At 45.2% G+C, this 22,458-nt stretch overlaps 1 protein-coding gene across 3 annotated transcripts in view; it reads left to right on the forward strand.

Moving 5' to 3' along the window:
* TLN2 (talin 2) overlaps positions 1 to 22,458 on the forward strand; it is a 429,824-nt gene that overhangs the window by 314,776 nt on the left and 92,590 nt on the right. For all 3 annotated transcript variants that reach the window (XM_059372168.1, XM_059372169.1, XM_059372170.1), the window contains exons 29-35: positions 6,539 to 6,747; positions 7,833 to 7,952; positions 8,970 to 9,167; positions 10,637 to 10,776; positions 17,744 to 17,837; positions 20,001 to 20,090; positions 22,333 to 22,455. In XM_059372168.1, coding sequence (XP_059228151.1) covers positions 6,539 to 6,747; positions 7,833 to 7,952; positions 8,970 to 9,167; positions 10,637 to 10,776; positions 17,744 to 17,837; positions 20,001 to 20,090; positions 22,333 to 22,455 — 974 coding nt within the window. The remainder of the gene's footprint in view (positions 1 to 6,538; positions 6,748 to 7,832; positions 7,953 to 8,969; positions 9,168 to 10,636; positions 10,777 to 17,743; positions 17,838 to 20,000; positions 20,091 to 22,332; positions 22,456 to 22,458) is intronic.

The raw sequence follows: 22,458 nt of genomic DNA on the forward strand, positions 1-22,458 counted from the left end.
GCATAATCAGAACCCATGAATGATGACAGATATTTTAATCCCCTCCATACAGTCTCCATATCATTTCCTACAGTCAGTATCCATTTAGAGTCACTGCCACATTGACCTTCCCATTGTTCTGTATGCCTGCTCCCTCTCCATGTGCTTCCACCGGGGATTATTTCCTTTGTGCCTTAACTCCCTTCATTTCCTCCAGTGTGACTTTATTGGTAACAAATTCTCTTCATTTTTGTTTGTCTAAAACTGCCTTCGTTTAGCCTTTATCTTTGGTAGATAATTTCACTCATAAAATTTTAAGCTGGCAGTTCTTTTCTGCCAGAACTTTGAAGGTGTTATTCCATTGTCTTCTGACTTCTTTTATTTCTGTTGTGAAGAAAGCCATCAGTCTCCTTTTGGGAAGGTAATTTTTTTTTAATATTTTGAATTTTTAAAAATTTTTAAATTTTTTATTTAAAATCAATCAGCCAACGTATAATATAATACATCATTAGTTTTTGATATAGTGTTCAGTGATCCCTTAGTTGCGTATAACACCCAGTGCTATCACATCACGTGCCATCTTTACTGCCCATAATCCCCTTTAATCTCTTGTTTCAATTGGTGTATTTGTTCCATTTACCTATAATGTAATTACTGATGTATTGGGGTCACCATATATCACCTCATCTCTCCACCCACGCCCTTTTCCACAACCCTGTTTGCCAGAGTCAAGAGTCTCACTGTGGTTTTATTTTTTCCCCCTCTACTAACTTTTGGAATTTTTCAGTCTTTTTTCAAGCAAAGGGCTTAGAGAAATTTTATTGGGTGTTTATCCTGCTGAAAATGGGACTTGAAAAATGGGACTTGTTGTCTTAGATCAGTTTTAGAAAATTCTCAAGCACCGTATTTTCAAATACTGTCTCTGCCCCATTTTTTTTTCTCTTCTCTGTAGATTCCAGTTACCATAAATGTCAGGTGTTTTCACTGTGAGATGTGTCTCCTAATCTTTCCTGTTACTGGCTCTGATTTTTTTTCTTTGTGCTTTATTCTGAATATTCTCATTTGATTGGTCTGTAGCTCACTCTTCTCTTTAGCCATGTCTTTTCTGCTTTCAGCCTTTTCCGAGTTTTTAATTTGAAATGTCCCATTTTTCAGTTTGAGAATAGCCGTTCGATAGTTTGTTTGCACTTTCCATTCTCTGCTGAAATTTTCTATCTTGCCGTCTAATTTTTCAACTTAGTCATTACAAGTTATTAAAGTCCTGGTTCAGTAATTCTGATATTTGGATCACCTGTGGGCCTATGTCCCCGAACTGTCATTTTTCTACTCTTGTTTTTCAGCTGTTGGTCCTACCTCCTGGTGTTTCTGATATTTTTTAATTTAATTCTAGACTTTGGTATTTTAAACTGAAGAGATAGTGTGAGACTCTGAATTGTGTTTCTTTCCCTATGGAGGATTATTCTTTGTTTCTGGCATGTAGTGAACATCTAGCAGATCCCCATAATATGAGCAGGGACTGGCCTGATGAGCAGGGATTGAGCTGCCTGGAAATTTGCCGTCTATTTCCAGTTGGTTTTTTAGGGCATTTTTGTGTATCCCTTCAGAGCATCTGTAACATTTACCAGGGCCGATCTCTTCCATAGGCTCAGAGCTGTTGCTTTTTAATCCTCCCAGCCCCATGAAATTGCAGGAAATTTTGCTCAGCTTCTAGGCAACAGTTTACGAATGAAGAAGGAGTGCCTTGAGGGGAAAAGCAGCCCTGTACCACCACCCCCGCAATGTCCTTTCTTTCTTTTAAAATCGTAATTCATCTTAGTGCCTTGGTTTCTCTCCACTGCTGTCAAACAGATGTTTTATATGATTTTTCCAGTGGTTTTAGTTGTGTCTCTGAGGGGAATTGATCTGCATTAAGCTGTTCTGCCGTTACTATAATCAAAGTCCCCTTGGAGTTTTTTTTTTAACTGTGTCTGTTTATTACCTGGAGAATAGAAAGAGTAGGAGCACACACAAAGAGTACTCTGTAGTATAATAGAGTACCTGCAGTAGTAAGACTTTTATGCTAGTGGAGAGTAAGGGAAACCATCAGGAGTGAACTGGCCCCCTGATCAGGGTTGTAAGGATTGTTCAGCACTTATTTAGCATTCAAGGAGAAGGAAACGTATTCATAAATTCTTATAAAGCAAAGGGTACATGAAAAGTATGTTTCAAAACGCTCTACACATTTCTGGAATCTTGCCGGCTCTGGTGCAGCTCATGAAATGGACTCTTGAAATGGACTCATGAAGGAAGACCACAGGCTGCATCCTCTGACACCGATAACACCCAGGATGACAGACTGTCTAGTCTGTGTGTGAAAAACGGCCTCGAAATAGCACCGCTTTGTCTTGGCGGGTGCTGAATGGGTGTTTGGGAAAGTGGAGCAGTGTATATGGAGTCCCAAAGGTAAGAGGAAAGAAGGCTGACCAAGTGACTGGGGGAGGCTTCAGGTTAGAGGCAAGCAGGTGAGGAGTAAGAAGTGAAGGCCGGAAAGGGAGGCTGGGCCAGATCCTAAAGAACCTCCTAACTTCTGCTTAAATCATTAAAAACCTCACCTAAGATCATGTGAAAATAGTGAAGAGTTTTCATTGATGGACATGGTTTAGTTTTTCTTTTAGCTAGGTTGCCTTTCCTCTCGTACGCAATAACTTGGAGGGAGGCAAAGTTGGAGGCAGGCAGACCAGCGTGAAGGCTGTTGCCATCATCAATATGAGAGATGGGTGTGGCCTATGGCAGAAGTGAAGAGATAAATTAAAGCGAGACCTCAAAGCTCTTGGGCTTTAGCTTACGCTGGTCAGGAACTGACCAGAATGGGAGTAAGGAAAGCAACATGGACAACGCTAGACGTGTGTGAATCACCATGGCGGAAACACGGGGCCATGGGCAGGTGTGGCAGTGGCTGGAGTTTAGGGATGCTAAGTTCAGCTGTAAATGCGTTCAGCTAGAAGCATCTGGAGGATGTCCCAAGTCCAGATGCCCATTAGGTAGCTAGAAATTGGCCTCTGGAACTCATGGGAGAAGTCTGGGAGGGAGATAACAATTTTTAAATGTTTAATGTGATACTAATAATTGAAACTGTGGAAGTATGGGTGAGTTTGCCTAGGGGGAATGATAAAGTAAGAAGAAGTTTATCAGATATAACCCTGCAGAACCCTAATATTCAATGAGAAGAAGGAGGTCTTTGCCTTGGAGAAGATTAAGGAAACCAAGAGAGAGGAGTATCTCTAGAGTCAGAGAGGTGGTTGCTGCCGAGAAAGTTGCCGAAGAGAGGGACTTAGGAAGCATCCATTGGCTTTGGGAAAAACAGAATCACTCTTTGCTTGTTGAAGGCAGCAGGCATGTTGGAAAATGGATGGGAAGCAAAGAGAGCGCGCATGTGTGGGCAGCCTCTCCCGGGTCTCAGCTCCCTCATCCTCAAATGAGGTATGTGGGATATTCAGGAATACACCTGAGCTGCCCACTGGCTGGATTCTAACACAGATGTGTTTTTGTTTGGCCGGGACAGTATTCAAAGTACATTTCTGCGGAGCTGACAGTTGTACGTAGACCCCTTTTCAGATCCTGTGCGACAGATTAAAAACCTACATCATACCAGGTTTTTATCCTTGGGATTTTGCCACATGGGCTAGTGCCATCCACACACAACCTACGTGAATGCCAGTCAGCAGTAACTACCATTACAAAGCATTGCACTACGTCACTTATCACTGGTGGATCTTCCTAAGGCTCTGTTCCTGAACTGATTTAAAATCCAGATAGCAAGAATACTGTGAAAGCAATCTGTGTCTTCAAAGGATTGTGGTTATTGCCACAGCGATCTGCTTTTGAGTTCCCCACAGGCAGTTCTGGCTTTATAGTACACCCTGAACTGCAGGAACATTTTCTCCCGGAGGATGGTGTTTGCTGGGAGACCCGACCCCTGGTGAGTGTCATCACTACCATTGAGAAGTCGCTCTGAACTGAGCCTTGGGCAGCCGTAGATGGTCATTGGGCTCCCCAGCCTCTCATCGTCTGTTTCACTCCTTTGATGGTGCAGCTTCCTCTTTTTTGGAAACCCTATGCCTCCAAAGAGGATCCTTGAGATGCCTTGAGATCCTCAGCAGAAAACACGTGGGATAGATCAACCTAAGGTTTTGGCACTCAGCTCCTCTGGTTTCCGCCTTTTTAAAAAATTGTCTGGGTCTATGAAATGTTTTTCAGTAAATGATTTTTGCGTACACATGACTCACCTAATTGTGTTTGATAACCATTTTATTCCTTCAAAGTCATACACAACTCAAACAGAAATGGACTCAGGAGACTGTCTAATAAATGGAAAGGCAAGAGGAGATGTCTCGAAATCACAGCCTAGAATTTTCAACAGTCAGAGCAGTGATCTCAGCCTCTCCTAAAACCTGTGGGACCCGGATGCCCTGGAGGGAAAAGGCAGCAGTCTGGGCCACACAGCTCATCAGCAGCAAAGCCAGAGCTAGACGAGATCTTAACCACATCTGGTGTCTTTCTGAGCAAGGGCATCTTTCAACCCTATGCCAGAAGCTTAAACATAAAAAGGAACTGACTGCTCTACCTAGCTTGTTTTTCTCTTTCACCTTCGCTTTATTTATTTCTGTGTTTTCTCTTCTGGGCTTGCCCTTTGCCATAAAAATCACTTTGTGTAAAATTCTCCCATACTGCGTGCTCCATCCAGAAGTGCCATGGGATGAATGGTAGATTGGCAGCTTTGTTATTTGCCTTGATTAGATTGTAGAGTTTTGTGCCAGCTGTGTGACTTCCTGAATATTGACAGATTAGCAAGTCTGCAACACTGCAAAGTTGTCTTGTTTTGTGGATCTGGGGCCTTTTGCATTATTGTATTATGGTGCCCTGTCCTCGGAAAGGAGGGGACCACCTGCTGCATCTGTGCTGACTTGGCAGAAACAACGACTGATCAGAGGTGGCCCCAGGGGCACCCAGATGCCATCCAGCTGAAGTCTTGAGACAGGAGTCCCCTCAAAGCTGAGTGAGCAAGACATCAATGGGTCATTTTCACTTAAGATGGTGTATGTTCTAACCAGAGTCCCTCACAGTTCTCTACCCCCATAGAGACTGATCCAGAAGTTCAGAATCTCCAGATCTAGCTCTCACATTGCCTCTGAAAGTGTGTCATGGACAGGACAAACCCATCTGTGAAGCAGTCAGTGGGATGCACTTGAAGGTGGGCTCCTCGGCGTTTTTCAGGGTATTCAGATTCCCTTGTTACAGGCTCTGGTGTTTTTAGTCTTCACCCTCTTCTTGGGTATGCCAAGCGCTAGGTGCTGTGTACGAAGGTGCATGTTCATTCTATGGGAGGTGGTGCTCTATAAGAACTAGTTTCTATTCACAGTGTATCACCAAATCCCATCATCCTTAGCCTTGAAGTTAAGGCTGAACAGCCACTTCACAGAGGAGGCTATCCAATGGCCACGAAGTGTCTGAAAATGTGATCCCCTTCATTATCCCTTAGAGATAGCAGAGCTAAACCTCAATGGCACACCCGCCAGAATGGCTACGGTAAGAATTGCTGTAAGAAATCTGACAGCAGCTAGTTTAGGCTGAGATGTAGAGCCACTGGAATGCTCCTACATTGCTGGGGGCGTGTATAATGGTAAAACCATTCTAAAAAGGCTTTGTCGTGTCCTCTAGAGCTGAAGATCAACTTACTCTGTGACACAGCAGTTCAGCTCCTAAGTTTCTATCCAGAAAAATGATTCCATCTGGCCACCTACATGCATGTAAAGAACTCTCTTAGTCGCTTTATTCGTAATAACCCTGAAACACAAAACAGCCCACATGTGCATCAGCGGAAGAGCAGGTAAACAGATGGTGACTTGTATCGTGAAATACGATGTAGCAAGAAAGAGGAATGAATGTAACAACATGGATGAAACTCCTAAAGTTCTGGTAGCAAAAGAAACCAGACAAAGAAGAACACATACTTGTGGTTCCATCAAGAAGGAATTGAAGAACTGGTAAAACTAGTCTACAGGAATTGAGGCTGCAACAGTGCTTGCTTCTGGCATGAGGGGTTCTTGCCAGAGGAAGGACGCAGGCAATGGAACTGCTCTGACGCCATCTGGTTGGTGGTGACGTGCTCGCAGATGTGTAAAAATGCCCCGAGCTGCCCATGTGGACTGCTTGCTTTCTTGTCTAGAAGTCATGACCCAATAACAACAATTGGGAAGGGACGTGCATCTGAAAGATTCATCTGGGTCCTTGATCCCATGCGCTTTGGTGTTTTAGGCCTGTGGCATGCAGGGCGAGGGGAGCCTGAGCAAAATCCCTTTCAGCCTGGCACTTGCTTTCCCCCATCTCTTAGATTGGCCTACAGCCAGTGGTATAGGCTACTCCTTGGAAAAGCCTAGCAATTCAGATTTTAGAAGAAGCCCCACCGACTGTCCGAGGGTGCTCTCCTTTCTAGGAAGCTATGGTCTAGAGGCTGATTTTCAAGTAGAGTATGACTTCTAGGTAGAATCTAACGGAAGGTGTGGTGGGCTTTCATTTCCAGGGGTGGCTGCCAGAGAGACAGCCCAGGCTCTGAAGACGCTGGCCCAGGCTGCCCGCGGCGTGGCCGCGTCTACGAGTGACCCTGCAGCTGCACATGCCATGCTAGATTCTGCACGGGACGTCATGGAAGGCTCTGCCATGCTCATTCAAGAAGCCAAGCAGGCCCTGATTGCACCTGGGGATGCTGAGAGTCAGCAGAGACTAGCCCAGGTGAGGCCCAGAATAGCACTTGTGGTTATTGCTAAGTGGTAGTGTTGGCAGGCTCTCTCCTGGGCACTTTCCGTGGTGTGCACATTGTTCAGTCAGTGGGAGTTTTCAAAACCTCCCAAAGTACTGTACCTTTGGAGGCTGTACACGACCTCCACTTTGGTAATTCTTGCCCAGTACCGCCGACAATAGAAGATCTGCTTGACTGAGTCAACAGATAGTATGGAGGCTGGCGGGGTGGGGGGCACTGCGGTTGAAATCTGTCCTTGGCATTTTGGGAGCCAGGAGGCAGCATATCTGTTGGGGGCCCGTGTATGCTTCAGTATATTCTTCTCTCTAGTCTGGGAGGTGAGGTAGATAGTAGACTTAGTCTGGCCACTTAAAGTTGTACACTTGCTCTACTGCCTCTTCGGATGGGTCTTTGCCAACCTGATGAAGTGAGTGGGCTAGAGACCATCTAGGCGAAGTTCTAAACAGGAAGCTGGGAAGGAGATGGTCTAGGTAAAGGGAATGACACAGCCCACTTCCGAAGACCTTCCCCTTCCCCTGAGTGCAAACAGCGAGCCCTCACCCATCCCAGAGAGGCAGCATGTCGGCAAGTCCAAGTTGGTCTGGAAGCACTCAGAGTGTCCCTCCTGCTCTGGGGCGGGCTGTGTTCTGGGGTGGTGGCCCCGGAGTGTCACAGAGAGGATCACATCTGAGACCCTTGAGACCCAAAGAACTCAGCCCTGCGGGGCTCTCAGGAAGGGAGCTCTTTCTGTTTCTCTTGGTGGTGGCCCTCTTTGTCTTAGAACCTGGCATAACATAGGAGACTTCTGTATTTGAGTCACAGAATGGTGACTTAGCCTGGTGCCGGATGCACATAAGACGTCCTGTGTCACCGTGTCAGCCCCTTTGCCGAGGCAGGATGTTAACTGCCATGAGAGGCCTCGGTGAGGTGATTTAGTGGTAAACAGTGTCAGCTGGATGCTGGCAGATAATTTCCCGATGCTTTTCAGCTCCGTGCACTGTCCCTGCTGGCTCCCCACACGTCTGCAGCAGTGTTTGCACGGAAAGGGCTCTCTCATGCAGCTTTTCTCCCTCTGCAGGTGGCCAAAGCCGTCTCTCACTCCTTGAATAACTGCGTGAATTGTCTCCCAGGACAGAAGGATGTAGACGTGGCCTTGAAGAGCATTGGCGAGTCCAGCAAGAAGCTGCTTGTGGACTCGGTGAGAGGCTGAGCAGTGAGAAGGGGTGCCTGGGGGGTTGGGCTCACCTTCGGTGTGAGTGGAGGGAGAGCCTTCTCCCCTCTGTGGGATCTCTGAGCAGCTAACCTCTGTCTCAGGAGTCTCGTTTCGCTTCCCAGTTTGCCTTTCCTTGTTCGGCGTTGCCATCAGCAAAGTTCCCAGGTGGGGCTTTAAAAGTTTACTTTTTCTCTGGGTCCTTGTTGCTGTGTGCTCTCCAGCCAGCCCAGTGAAAACAGGAAAGGTGGGTGTGTGATCCTCTGACTTCTTATCAGGACATCGCCAAGGGTGATAGTAAGGTGGTGGAGGGTATGTGTGTTCAAGACGTTTGAGACAGTGAGCAGTCTCAGGAGGCTGCTCGCTCATGGAGCCTGTTCCCTGTTCTGTGCACCCCTTTCGGGGGCAGGGGGAGGGTGGCTTGGGCTCATCCATTTCTTCTCTGCCGGGTGACTGGCACATACCAGGTCTGCAAGCAGTGTATGTGCTGTGACTAACAAGCAGGAACAAATAGTCATAGTTCCACCAGTGACACTTCTGATCCTCACAAAAGCTGTGAGCAACAGCTACTAATAAAATTGGTGGCTATTTGTGTGAAAGAATAGGATTTGAAGTTTAATAGCATCTGCCTATTAGTTCTAGAAAGCTAAACCTTTGAGAGGCTCCATCCAAAATGGAGAGGTGGTTCAGAACCTGCATCCTGGAGCCAGACTGCCCGGGTGTGAACCCTGGCTATGCCACTGAGGGGACCACAGACCCTGAGGAAGACCACTTTTAGATCCCCTGTGTCTAGCATTGAAGAGCTTAGTAAATTTCAGTGAATGAAATAATGTCTATATGATCAAGGTCAGACTTAACATAGGTGGGCTCAGACCACACAGAGTCTTTTAGTCTAGATGACTCAGAAAGGCAGCCCTGGAGAGGCTTTGCCTCCGCAGAGCCTTCCTTCATTCCTACAATGCAAAGTGAAAGTTCTTATGGGGGTGCCTTTTCTCCCCACTGCAGTTACCTCCCAGCACAAAGCCTTTCCAAGAAGCCCAGAGTGAGCTGAACCAAGCTGCGGCTGATCTGAACCAGTCTGCGGGGGAAGTGGTCCATGCCACCCGGGGCCAGAGTGGAGAGCTGGCCGCAGCCTCTGGCAAGTTCAGTGATGATTTCGATGAATTCCTGGATGCTGGCATTGAGATGGCAGGCCAGGCTCAGGTGAGTGCGGCAGTGGCTGCCTGGAGTGGACCTTTTCCTGTCTCTTCTGGTGGACTGTCCTCCCTGGAGGCCCGTTGGGCAAACAGACACAGGGAACCTGTCAGCAGGTCACACCATTGCATTCTGTTTGCTGCTTAAAAAGCTCTGTGAACTCACAGGCCTGGCATTCCTAAAGACGTAATTAGCTTATGTGTGAAATGGTTCTTAGAGATAAGGGATAACCTCCCACGATCATCCAGCAGGATTCATGGTTTACTTAAGCTTTTCAGAGGGAGGGCAGCTCTGTGTCCTATATTTCATATGTGGTATAATATTGTTTAAAAAAACATGTGTTTGAGTTTCACTGGGCCCATGGGAGGGGGCTGTGTCTAATACCAAGTGTCAAATGCTTAAAAATTACCTCTTTGAGGGGCACCTGAGTGGCTCAGTCAGTTACGTGTCTGCTTTTTTTTTTTTTTTAAAGATTTTATTTATTTATTTGACAGAGAGAGATCACAGGTAGGTAGAGAGGCAGGCAGAGAGAGAGAGAGGGAGGGAGAAGCAAGCAGGCTCCCTGCTGAGCAGAGAGCTCGATGCGGGACTCGATCCCAGGACCCTGAGATCATGATCTGAGCCGAAGGCAGCGGCTTAACCCACTGAGACACCCAGGCACCCCTACGTGTCTGCTTTTAGCTCGGGTCATGATCCCGGGGGTCCTGGGATTGAGCCCTGCATCAGGCTCCCTCCTCTATGCGGATCCTGCTTCTCCCTCTCCCTCTGCTGCTCCCCTGTTTGTGATCTCTCTCTGATAAATAAATAAAATCATTTTTAAAAAATTACCTCCTTGAGATGAACAGATAAAGCCCTTGTTCAGAATAAGGGAACATGACTGGTCTGGTGGCAGCCTACAGAGCTGTTTTTTCTGGAGCCCCTGTGAACTCCCTAAAGGAGATACCCAGGGTGTCTCTGGCTGTATTATCTACACATGGTTGTTTCTCAGGCAGAAAGTCAACCAGGTGAGAAATGTGTCTTTCCCTGAGTCGGAACTTCTGGGGTGCAGTTGGCTCTGAGTAGCCAGACAGTGCCGGGCGTTTGTGCCAGGCTGGGATGTAGGAGCTCCTTGACAACTCCAGCATTGTTGAGCGAGATGCTGGAATCCTGGCCCCGTCTGTGCACTGATGTGCGGGGGCTCTCTCCCCCTCCTTCTACTTCCCTCCCCCACTCTTATTGCATGCACTTGTGAGATAGCACAGCTCTTGGCTGACCCGCTCGGGGATGGATGTCTGTCCTGTTGCGGGCATCTTGGTGTGGGTATTTGTTTGGGGAAGGGTAGACCTGGGGCAGTGTGTCAACCTGCTGGGCATCTGCAGACTTAATGCGGTCTCTGTAGGTAACTTGCTCCTGTATTGAGATGCTTCTCCCGGCTCTCTGAATGCTGCCCGGGAGAAATGGACAGTCCCTAATTACTTGGCCTCCTTTCAACTTTGCAGACGAAAGAAGACCAGATCCAAGTGATAGGCAACCTCAAGAATATCTCTATGGCGTCCAGCAAGCTATTGCTCGCTGCCAAGTCTCTCTCGGTAGATCCCGGAGCCCCCAATGCCAAAAATCTCCTGGCAGCTGCTGCAAGGTAAGAGCGGAACAAAACGTGCTTTCATGTGTGGTTAAATAACGTCCGTGTTTGAGAGACAGGCCTGACATCCTGCCGCTCTGGCTGAGCAGAGACGTGGGGCTGTCTTTATATTGTTGAGAGGCAGAGGGGCGACTCTGGCATTTCATTAAACTGGCTTATCCTCACGTGCTTTCCCGTGAAAGATGTTTTCTGTCTTCTCTCACTGCCTTTCAGCTTGCTTAGACTTAAAGCCCCTGTTGATTTATAAACACAGTGGCTTACATAGATGTTTTTAAAGGAGTGTTCTGTCTTAACCATGATGAAAGTAATATGTGCTCCTTGGAAAAAATCAGAAAATACTAAAAAGCATTAAAAAACAAAACCAAAAACAGCCCCACAACATCCAACGCACCGTTCAACGTTTCTTGGGCACTGACTTGGTGCCTGGCATCAAGGCTAACAAGATGAATTTAAACTTATTCCATTTGTTACATACAGAAGGGCCCCCATTTATGATGAATGGGTGTAGGGGTGGGAGTCAACTGTTTTGGGAAATATATTAGAACGGGAATCGGAGTTTGGGGTGGTGCCAGTATCTTTCCCGCTCTTTTCACCCAGGAAAGCAGTGAATACAAGACAATGTCTGCTTCAGGACCGCTGCGGCAATTTAGTTCAATAACCAGTGACCGAATGCTGGTCCGCAGAGAAACTGCAGTGAGAGCCTGGGAAGATATTGTATTAGCAAACCCACATTCACTTTCCTGAACCAAGAGGGCCTGTAGGGTGTTTGGTGTTTCTCTAGTGCTGTGGGCTTGTTTTCTTAGCATTCTTTGACATCACTTTGTATGTAGGAAGGTTAACAGCAGGAAGAGAGGATGTGCAGGCAATTAGGATATGTAGCATAATTGGAAACCTTTTCAAAATGCGCAGATTAGTAATTTTTAAAATGCATAGCTTGAGTTTGACTTTGCAATTTTTTTAACTTAATTTTGCTTGGTTGCTTGTGTATTTGTTTTTTCAGGTCTTTTTCTCTCCTGGGTGCTCAATGGTTGTCTTTTTGAGTTCAGAGTGAGCAGAGCTGGATTCTAGTCCAAGCTTTAATGTTTGACACTCTTGGTTCCGTTGGTTGGATTGCTCAACTTGTCTCAACTTTCCCATCTGCAAAATGGGGCTTGTCCTACATCATCCTTGAGTTCTAAGTTCTTGTTAGTTCTCAGTAATATAAGATATCGTCATGCTTATGGTTAAATCTGGTCTCTGGTCCCCTCTTGGCCAGTTGTGCTTTATTTGTTTGTTTGTTTATTGCCTGTGGTGGTGGGGGATGGAATTAGATCATTTCAGAGCAAGTCCCTTGAAAACCCTTGAGTTTCTGTAGTTATTCCCAGGTGTATATACTTCAGCTTCAAACAGTAACGAGAGCCACTTGGATATTGGGAAAATCCCTTCCAATCTCCCTGCCTCCATCTTCTGCTTTGTGACTGTGCCAGTGAGTGGGTGCCCCTGTGAGGGGTGGGGGCTGAGGAGGGAAGCATGATGTCTTCTCTGTTGAGCAGCTGTTTCTCATATAAAACCCTCTTTTCTTTTTTTAAATTTTTATTTTTTATAAACATATATTTTTATCCCCAGGGGTACAGGTCTGTGAATCACCAGGTTTACACACTTCACAGCACTCACCAAAGCACATACCCTCCCCAATGTCCATAATCCCACCCCCTTCTCCCAACCCCCCTCTCCCCAGCAACCCTCAGTTTGTTTTGTGAGATTAAGAGTCACTTATGGTAAAATCCTCTCTTGATTTTCTTTTTCCTACAAAGAGCCTTTGGATAGGGCAACTGATGTTTCCAGGTATCTGAACTCAGATGTTTTTCATTATCTTCAATTTTTTGCATCATTTCAAAATTACAGTTTCCAACTTAGAACGCACTGTTCACTCTCTTCAATCATGGACAAAGGGGAGAGTGCAAATTGGCCTTTTGCAAGATAGGTAAGAAAGGAAACACGGGCCCTCAAGGGTTATGGCTGGAGTCTTGGCTCTGTGGGTGTCTGACGGCCCCCTGGTGGTGACATGGAGGAAGGGGCCTGGAGACGAGGTGATGATGCTTTCTTTGCCTCTGTCCTGGCTTTCAGCTGACAGGAGTTGCCTGTGCTTAAAAATCATCCCAGGAAATGATTGTCTTGGGATGGAACTGTTGCCAGAAGATGCCGGCACATTCTCCTTGGCTTCTTGGCACATGTCAGGAAGCTTTGCTCCTTGAGGTGGTTTCCCAGTAGAAGCTCAGGCCAGGTCAAGTGAGTCAGGTGAGCTGTTCTTTGGAGGCAAAGCTCTGCACAGCGGGGGTGCATTCATTCATTCACCAGATTTTTGCCACATGCCTGAAATGGGCTGGGTCTGGCACTTGGTGCTGGACAGGTGCACACTGTGATAGGCCAGGGCTGGCGCCTTCGGAGTGAGGGCAAGGAACACACCCACACCCACCCACCCACACACACACACATACACACACACACACACACACACACACACACACACACACACAGCATACTCCCCTCGTTCCATCTGGAAACTGCAGCAGCTGTGCATGTGAGCGCCCTTGGCGTTGAGCAGCTGGGATCTGACTGCCGTTGTCCTGATCTTTAGTCCCACTGCCCTCCCTATTCCTGGGACAGCCCAGCCCTGCCTCTGTTTTATGTGGCTGTCCCCAAAGGCCCACAGATGCCACTGTGGGGACCTAGACTCAGATCGGTGCAGGCCTGCCCTGCTCTTACGTCTGCAGACTTAAATCCTTTGTTCTTGATGGTCAACATGATTCTTCCTGCTTTGAGAAAAAAGACTGATCTCTGGAAAAGCAGCATTTCTGCTTCGGAGAAGCATTCTGCATCGGAGCCCAGGTCCATGAGGAGTCCAGTCCTTTGGTTTCTGATGCTGAGTGGGGACGAAGTCATTTTCCGTTCAGTGCCCAGCTTGTTCCTGTGTAAGTACTGAGCTCTGACTCCCTTCTGAGGACTTGGGCGGAGCTGGAGACCCTTTGTCAACTATTCCTCAGCTTTTTCCCTGGCCAGGGGCTGGTCCAGTGCTCCCTGAACTTCGTCAAAGAAATGGAAAAGCAGCTTGCATTGGAAGAAGGAGGGAGTGTCCTACCTCTGAGCAGCCCCCCTGTGCCGCTGCTCACAGCACAGTCACGCTGACCAGGACTCCCTGGCTCCCACTGCCATCGTTGGGACACAGCCAGTTTCTCTGCTGCTGCTTTCCTGTCCCTTGAGGCTTTCTTAGAACTTTGCAGTCGATTCCTCTTCCTGGGCTGTCCTTTGTTTTGAGGTTCCTGCCAGCTAGGCATCCTCCTGTCTCCAGAGACAGTGAAAAGGGATGACCCAGCAAGCAGTACTTTGACACTGTGACATAGAAAAATGTAAACTAGTCCATCTGTTAGTCTTTCTATAATGTTCTCTTCCCTTTATCCAAACCAGGATCTCACTGACTTCTCCGATTGTTGCAGTCCATATCGAGCTCTCCCTTCTATGCGGAACCCATACATCTGTGCTCCCTGCGAGCCTAGAGCATCTGGCCTCTCAGAGGTTCGGGAGCCCATCTGACATGCTCCCGTCTTCACCGCTTCCTTTGGCTTACCTTCTGTGTGTCTTACCTGTTCATTATCCTGCTTCCCCAGCCAGGCTGCAATCACTTTGCTTTCCTAAAGAGACAAACTATGTTGCCATACCTTGTACAGAGCAGGACCCAGGGAATACGCACGGGTGAAATTCAGCGTGAATATTTTGCCTGCCTAAAGACGCTCTCCCTCAAGGAAGGGAGGTACCTGATGTTGGTGTCTCCCCCCACCCCAAGCTCCTTATCAGATGATCTGTGCTTCACAGGTCATCAGAAACACAAATTGGTTGATTTTCCTCTCACAACCCGGCCCATCTCCCTCTCTATTGAGACTATCCCTCCAGAGCTCCCAAACTAGTTGAATCAATTCAGTCAGTATCCCTGAACACTAAACAATGTGTAGATTAGAACTCCTTTTATTTTTTAAGATCCAAGGTTATAGGTTCCAATGTTTTCTAAAAAAAAAAAAAAAATTGAGAGTGGCTGGATATGCCTAGATAAAGAATGAAACACAAGAAAACACTACTTCTAGACAGGGGAATTGTGGCTGTTTAACTTTTATATTAAAAAAAAAAAACTTACGCAGCTTTAGTCATTTTTTAAAAAGTGGAAAAATATTTTAAAACTGCTGTTCAGTCCTATTTAGATTCATATAGAACAGAGGGAGGATGCTGCTACTTTTGGCCCTCTCTTTGTGACAATGTAAGTTGGCTAAATCATAATTTTTTATTGGATTTATTGAAATGTTTTTATTTAAAAATAAAATCACTTTTAAAAATGCTATAACTCTAACTTTTTGGCATGTCATTCTGTCATTTTTTTCTGAAAAAAAAATATATATGTTGAATTTTACAGCTATGGTCTCCTACAGTTTATCCAGTTTTGTAGATTTTGTTAACAGTGAATCATGAATATTCTTCTCTGTTAGGAATGCTATGCATTAGGACTTTTAATAGGCACCCAGAATCCCACAGTAGGCTATCCATTCAGTCAGTCAGTCCTCTGTCATTCCATATTTGAGTTGCTTCTAATCCTTTATTTTACAACTAGTATAGTTTGAAACATAAAAATACTGTTTTTCATTGTCAAATCTACGTAAACCCCTTGCCTCTGGGCCACTTATTTTGTTATTGGGCTATCCACTCCAGACTCTGAAATGAGTTATGAGGATAAATTATACCTAAATACTGCTCCCTAAATCATGGATCAGAATTACCCCAGTGACTCATTCAGACCTCAGTCCTGTGCTTTTACTTTCATGATTATCCTACCACAAACCACTAGTCTGTTGGGGTTTCTTAACCCAAGTTTTTTAATTTGAAAAATTTTCATATTGAAAAAAACAGATAAAAGACAAGGATAATAAGTAGTTATATATTCTCTGGATTCCCCAATGGACAGTTGTTAATGGACCAATCTTTAAATAAAAACAAGGTTTTTTGTTTTGTTTTTTAAAGTGCAGATAGACAGGAAACAGTAAAAGAAATAAGCTAAAGGGAACGCTTGTGTGAAACATGGAAATACCCTCCACGTGATCATGTTGCCACTGTTAAGGGTATTCTACACACTTCGTTCTGCTCATGCTTGCCAGCCTGTCCACTTGGGGTGCGTCTGGAGGCCTACCACCCAGAACATGGCTTTGGACTCCGAGGGACCCATCTGGAGAACATGTCATAGAGCACACCCTCCAAGATGCCCAGAGTTAGAGATTGTCCTGCTCTTTCGGTTTTTACTGTTTTGCTTTCCACCACAGAGAACCCAGTGTTCCTGTATGAAACCTTCGTTAAGCATTTCTCCCCCGCCCCAAACAAATGAATCGCTAGAGTCAATCTTACAAAAGCTATTTTGGGATTCTTTTTTGAGTTCAGGGATGTTTTTTCTTCTTCCCATCCGCCCTAGCTAAATTTAAAATTCAAAGCAGTATCTCCTCATCAAATAATTAAGCTGATTGCCTTTGTACATTGGCAACATCATTTTCCATCTAATTTGATATTCTGTGGGAAGCTGCAAAGCAGTTTAATAAAATGAGATGTCTCTTATATTAGGCAGTGCTAATGATTAACAGCAAGTATGCTCTAGTTTGTTTTTGTTTGTTTTAAGTTGAGGGTTAGCTGCTGTGGTTAGTAACCATGAATAGAATTTAGGACCCTGCCAGAGTGTAGACGGGTCATGACCATTCAGAAAATGGCTGTGGGTCCGGCTTTGGAGTCAGGTAGTCACAGCTTTGAGTGTTGTTTTTGCTACTTACTTGAGCATCCCTTTAGGAAAATTTCTCCTGTCTCTGCTTCTTTCATTGCTAAAACACAAGGATATTCAATTTTAAGATTTAATATGAGCATGGTATTGGCAAAGGATTAGACACATAGGTCAATGGAATGGAGTCCAGAAGTAGACCCACATAAATATGGCCCAGGGATTGTCGACAAAGTTACAAAAGTAGTGCAGCGTTGAAACAATGACCTTTTAAATGGAAGGTGGTGGAATGATCAGGCTTACCACAAAACCCACCCCAATGCCCCATGTGAAAAGAACCTGGACCCATATTTCACACCGTATAAAAAAAAACTAACTCAGAACGGGCCATGACTTTCTAAATGAACCATGGCCTGACCGAAGCAGGAGTTAAGCAGAGGCTGCTCGTGAGAGGTGGAATCCATGCCAGTAGAGGAAAAAAATGCTGAGCTGCCTCTCAGGTGCTAAGAAGAATAGAAACACGTATAAAATCATGAGTCTCTAATTCCTATTAATGTTAAAGAAAAGAGCTGTTTTAAAGAATAATTTGGAGATAACTTCTAGGAACTAGCGAATCATGTACGATTTCATGGAAAGCCAAGATTTTAAAATCATGAACGCAGTTTACTGGTTGTATGCCTGCTATTTTTTGTTGTTGTTGTTGTTTTTGTTCTGTTTTTTGTTTTGGGGGTTTTTTCGCCTGCTATGTTTTAAAATATAGAAAACATTCCCAGCTATACAAAGGCTATCCAAAATAGTCTCAGATCATCTTATCTTTTATGGGCTGCTAATGAAGACTATTTAAAAACAGTGTTAATACGATCTCTTTGCTATTTGCAACTTTGCTGTGAATTCTCTCCTATGAATATATTAAAAGGTAGTTCTACTTTCCTAAAAGAACCATTCGGACACTTTAAAGGGAAATCAGATGAGTAATCACAGGCAGTGTGGGGACACACATTCTGTCTGCGCTGGTTGTGGTTTATTTTGGGTTATTCAGAGCCTTGGTGAAGAGCTCTCACCAGGACCCCAGCCTTTATACTGAATTCCATGTATTTCCGGCGAACCTACAAAATATTGTTGGGGAAATTACTGTTGATCTTTATAAACTAAAACAAAACAAAAACCCTTCGTCCATTTCTCTTCCAGAGCTGTGACCGAGAGCATCAATCAGCTGATCACTCTGTGCACCCAGCAAGCTCCAGGCCAGAAGGAATGTGATAACGCCCTGCGGGAGCTCGAGGTAAGCCCCAAGAGAAGTTGCTAGGGATTTACCATGGGGCGACTGGCTGTCCTTTCCAGAAAAGGCCAATTTCTTCTCCTCTGTTCTTGCCTCATGACCTTCCTGAAAGATGACAGAGGCCGAGGTTTCAATCCCAAATGGTGAGGAATTCAAGAAAAATTAGATTTCATTGCATTATCATCTCTGCTTCCCCTTTTTCCACTAGGATGACAGTTACTTTGTTTAAAGGACTCGACTTCAAATAGGGAAGCAGCCTGGGCATAGTCTGAAGATGAGCCATTTCTACCTGAAGTTTTGGAGTCATTATGTGGGCACGGTTGGAAGAAGCCGGGGTAGATGTTACTGTTGAGTAAAAATGATTTTCCGGTACATTTTATTTTAGTCACTGTAGGGGGCACGTGAGTGGAAACCCCAGGAATAACACTTACCACATTGTCAAGGCAACTGTGAGACCCCTAGTGACCCAGAACACAGTGTAGGTGCTTCACAATTTGTATTCATACTTAGGGTTTATTTATTTTTTTAACAGGTTTTTTTGTTTGTTTGTTTGTTTGTTTTTTAAGATTTTATTTATTTATTTGACAGAGAGAGAGAGATCACAAGTAGGCAGAGAGGCAGGCAGGGTTGGGGGGAAGCAGGCTCCCCACTGAGCAGAGAGCCCGATGCGGGGCTCGATCCCAGGACCCTGAGATCATGACCTGAGCCAAAGGCAGAGGCTTAACCCACTGAGCCACCCAGGCGCCCCCTTAGGGTTTATTTATAATGGAAAATTCATCTACACCCCTAAGATGTACACAGGTAAACAGACAACCAATACTCCCACTTGTACGTAGAACAGTCCTAACCAGTGCGGGTTATGTTGAAATGGCCAACTAGATCTCTCAGTGGATATGAGTTGCTTGAACCCAAAGCACCTTTAGTTTTCTGGATGATGAGCACAGGAATACCCTTCCTGCCAGAGGGGGTCTGATTGCAGCTTCTGAAGGGTTTGATTAAGGCCCAGTCTGCTGGTGGCAGTTGGCCAGTGAGTGCAGCTGGAGGTGAGAAGAGGCTTGTTACCTGAGGACTAAAGCATCCTGAAAACAGTGGAGCCTATTTCCTATGTTGGGTTAATTACCATCCTATCCTGCTCTGCTCACATTCACAAACACGATACGTAGGCTTTTGGTCTAAATCAGATTGGCCCAGATACAAACACTCTGTCCTTTGACAGTATGCTTGGTTGCCAAAATTATGACTCTTTCAGGACTGCTGTTACCAAAACAATTTTGATTGTGTGAAGAGTGGGGGGATGTTCTTCAATGAAATGAACTTCATGCTGCCCTCTTTCCTGGGATCTCAATAACTCAGCACTTCCCACCATGACCACCCCCCCAATCCTTGGTAACTCTAATGGATGTGTTTTTTTTGTTGGCTGTGCCCCCAAAGGCTGTTGGGTTCGAATGTATATTCTCAACCACGGGGAAGGAGGTTAGATGGCTCTATCCCAAACTTGGCTCCCCTGGAAAATTCCCTCATATGTGACTATCGGAGATTATTACAACATGGGAACCAGAGATGATTTTCAGTGGACTGAAGACAAAGGGAGCAAGCCCCGTGCCCTGCTCCTTGATGGATTCTTACATGGGAGTGAATATTTTCTATACTTTTTGAATTAAAAACAAATGAACCATCTAGGTAGGAAGTTTGGGGGAGTGACCTTGTTTCATGCCTATGTGATAAAAGTCTCCAGAATTGAAAACTGAAGGTTCTCATCAGGTAGAAATGAGTTATTGCGTCCTTAAAATGTCAGCTCCTTTGAGTTCCTGAGAACTCGTGCTAATTGACCATTGCCTTGAATTCATTTTTAGATTTTTCTTAAGAAAAAAAAAATCTCTCCCTTTTGTGGATACCATGTTTCTCCTTCAAGTCTGTGAATAGAACTCTCCTCTCCACCCAAGCTCACCTGAAGCATCCTCTTCCGTACCATCAATGTTGTGTTGCTAACAAGAAATCTCAAGTTACTTGTAAAACCACCTAAATTCCTCTCAAGAATGTGAATAAATGAATAATCATGCCCAGAATCCTATATGCAGAGAGGAAGTCAACAGTTGGTATTTTACATGGAAATTTCTCTTGTTCTATAACACTTGCTTGCTTTTTAAATGTGTTTTCCTTCTGTAGACAGTCAAGGGGATGTTAGACAATCCTAATGAACCCGTGAGTGACCTCTCTTACTTTGACTGCATTGAGAGTGTGATGGAAAACTCCAAGGTAAGCCTGTCTGTGCTGGTAACACTCCTCGTTGTGGGGTACGGTCTAAGCATGTTCTTTGTCAACCTGCCTGTGGCCTCTCTGTGTGGTTGCATATATTACAAAGCTTGATGGTGGCACCCTTTGCACAGGTGCTCCTCAAACTTGACCATGCCTCAGAATCACTTAGGAGTCTTGTGAAACACAGATGGCTGGACCTTACCCCTGAGTTTCTGATTCGGTAGATCAGAGGTGGGGCTGAGGTTGTACATTTCTGACAGGTCCCCAGGTTCCTGCCGATGCAGTCCAGAAGGAACGCTTAGAGATACACTCCTTATTCTACATTGTAGATGGGTCTCACTGTGAATTAAATCTTGGATTTCTTTTACTTAGTACTGAATTGCAAGGGAAAGCCTGTCAGTGACCTTGGCTTTCATGAGACCTGCCCGCCTTGTGTGTGCTTCCAACCACCCATTTTTGACATCATTCTCAAGGGAATTGAGCAATGAGATGTTCTTTGGGAGGTTGGAGGAGTAGGAAAATCTAAATAGTGCAATGATTTCTGTCTCCGCCCCCTTCCACATCTTAACCTAACTCAGCGACGTCTTATTTCTTCTTATTTACTTTGATGTGGGTAGCAGTTGGGGGTGGGGAAGCTAAAAAGATTTCTTAATGGAGCAATAATGATTTTTTTTAAAGTGGAGAAGCACAAACCTATGATGGCAATATCAAAGTTGTTGAGGTTGCTTCCAAACTGGATTAGAATAAAATATAAGGGAGACATGCAGATAAAGAGCAGTCGCCAGTTACCAAGTCTGTCCTTGGAGCACAAGTCCATGTTTGTCCACATCACTCTGATGTCAGCTTTGGGGAAACAGCTATGTCGGTGATGTCGAGAGGGGCATGTCTTGCACTGGGATAAGACTAGAATTTCCTCTGTCCAGCACTGTTGATGGAACTCTGGACTCCCTAAGGGTGCATGAGTCTTAGACACTTAGATCTACAGAAACTCTTCCTTCCTAAAGAGGGAGGCAGAGTGGTAGAAAGGACAGTACTGTGCCTACAGATACCTTCTAACTTCTCTCGTTTGCAAGTCTTCATATGCTCTGCACTGTGCTGTATATCTAAGCAATTTTAGGGAATTTTTTTCCCCATCCAAAATGGTGTATTGATGAAGAATTCTGTATTGGCAATGCCATAGTCTTTCTAAAGGGCTGTGTTCAGCATCTTCCATTCCATCCTCAGTGACCCTGGGAAATAGGACCAGGACCTGCCTTTTTGGGGCATGGTGAGGCTCATAGAAGACAGAACACCAGCTATGGGGCAGGTGTCCTGCCCCTGCCCATGTGACCTTCTCTGTGACCTTATGTAGAGTGCTCAACCTCTTTGGGTTGGGCTCTGAATATTAAAGTCCCTTTTGGCTGTTATTTTAAAGACATCTGGAGAAAAATTTCGGTGATGCTTTCTGAGAAAGCATTGGTGATTTTCAAAATACGGGGAAATGCTTACAAAATTCAGGAAATAGTGTTCAGATCACCTATCTATCTATCTATCTATATATACACAAACTTTTTAACAAAGACATATATACATTTTACTGTCAATAAGTAAATGAATAATATCAGCGAGGCTGTGTCTTCTGTGTTCTGGGGTGTGACTGTCTGCAGTTCAGTGTCTATATCTGATTTTTATATTCTGAGAATTCACAGGTCTCACTTGAAACCGTTCACCTGTGGGATGCCCGTTATAGGTTTTATTTTACTGGTCTGTATAGATGAACTGTACCTCTTTGAGATCTGGATAACTTTTTTCTTTTTTTAAGAAAAAGAGATCAAGCAGGGCAGCGCAGGGGAGGAGGGGGGATCAAGTGGGCGGGGCAGAGAGAGAAAGAGGGAGAAAATTCCAAGCAGACTCCGTGCTGGGGGTGGGGGTGCCAGATGCAGGGCTGGATCTCCCCACCCTGAGATCATGACCTGAGCTGAAATTAAAGATTCAGATGCTTAACCAACTGAGCCACCAAGGCATCTCAAGCTATAGATAACTTTTAGATGAAAGGCTCATCGTTTCATTATTCATTTCTCTCTATGGGATAGAAATGATTTCTATCTCTCTATAGAGATAGAAATCAATCTCCTCTTAATGCAAATAAAGAAAAATAATGGCAAATAGTGTAAGTTAAGTGGCCTTGAATGTTGAAGTTGGAAGTGTAGTGCCCTTTGAAGAAATGCTGGTTCATGAATGTCACTGGTTCTTGGTTTTGCAGGTCCTGGGTGAGTCGATGGCAGGGATCTCACAGAACGCCAAGACCGGGGACCTCCCTGCCTTTGGGGAGTGTGTGGGGATTGCGTCCAAGGCCCTCTGCGGGCTGACAGAGGCTGCAGCCCAGGTA

The sequence above is a fragment of the Mustela nigripes genome, chromosome 13, assembly GCF_022355385.1.
Source record: "Mustela nigripes isolate SB6536 chromosome 13, MUSNIG.SB6536, whole genome shotgun sequence".
Classification (NCBI taxonomy): domain Eukaryota; kingdom Metazoa; phylum Chordata; class Mammalia; order Carnivora; family Mustelidae; genus Mustela; species Mustela nigripes.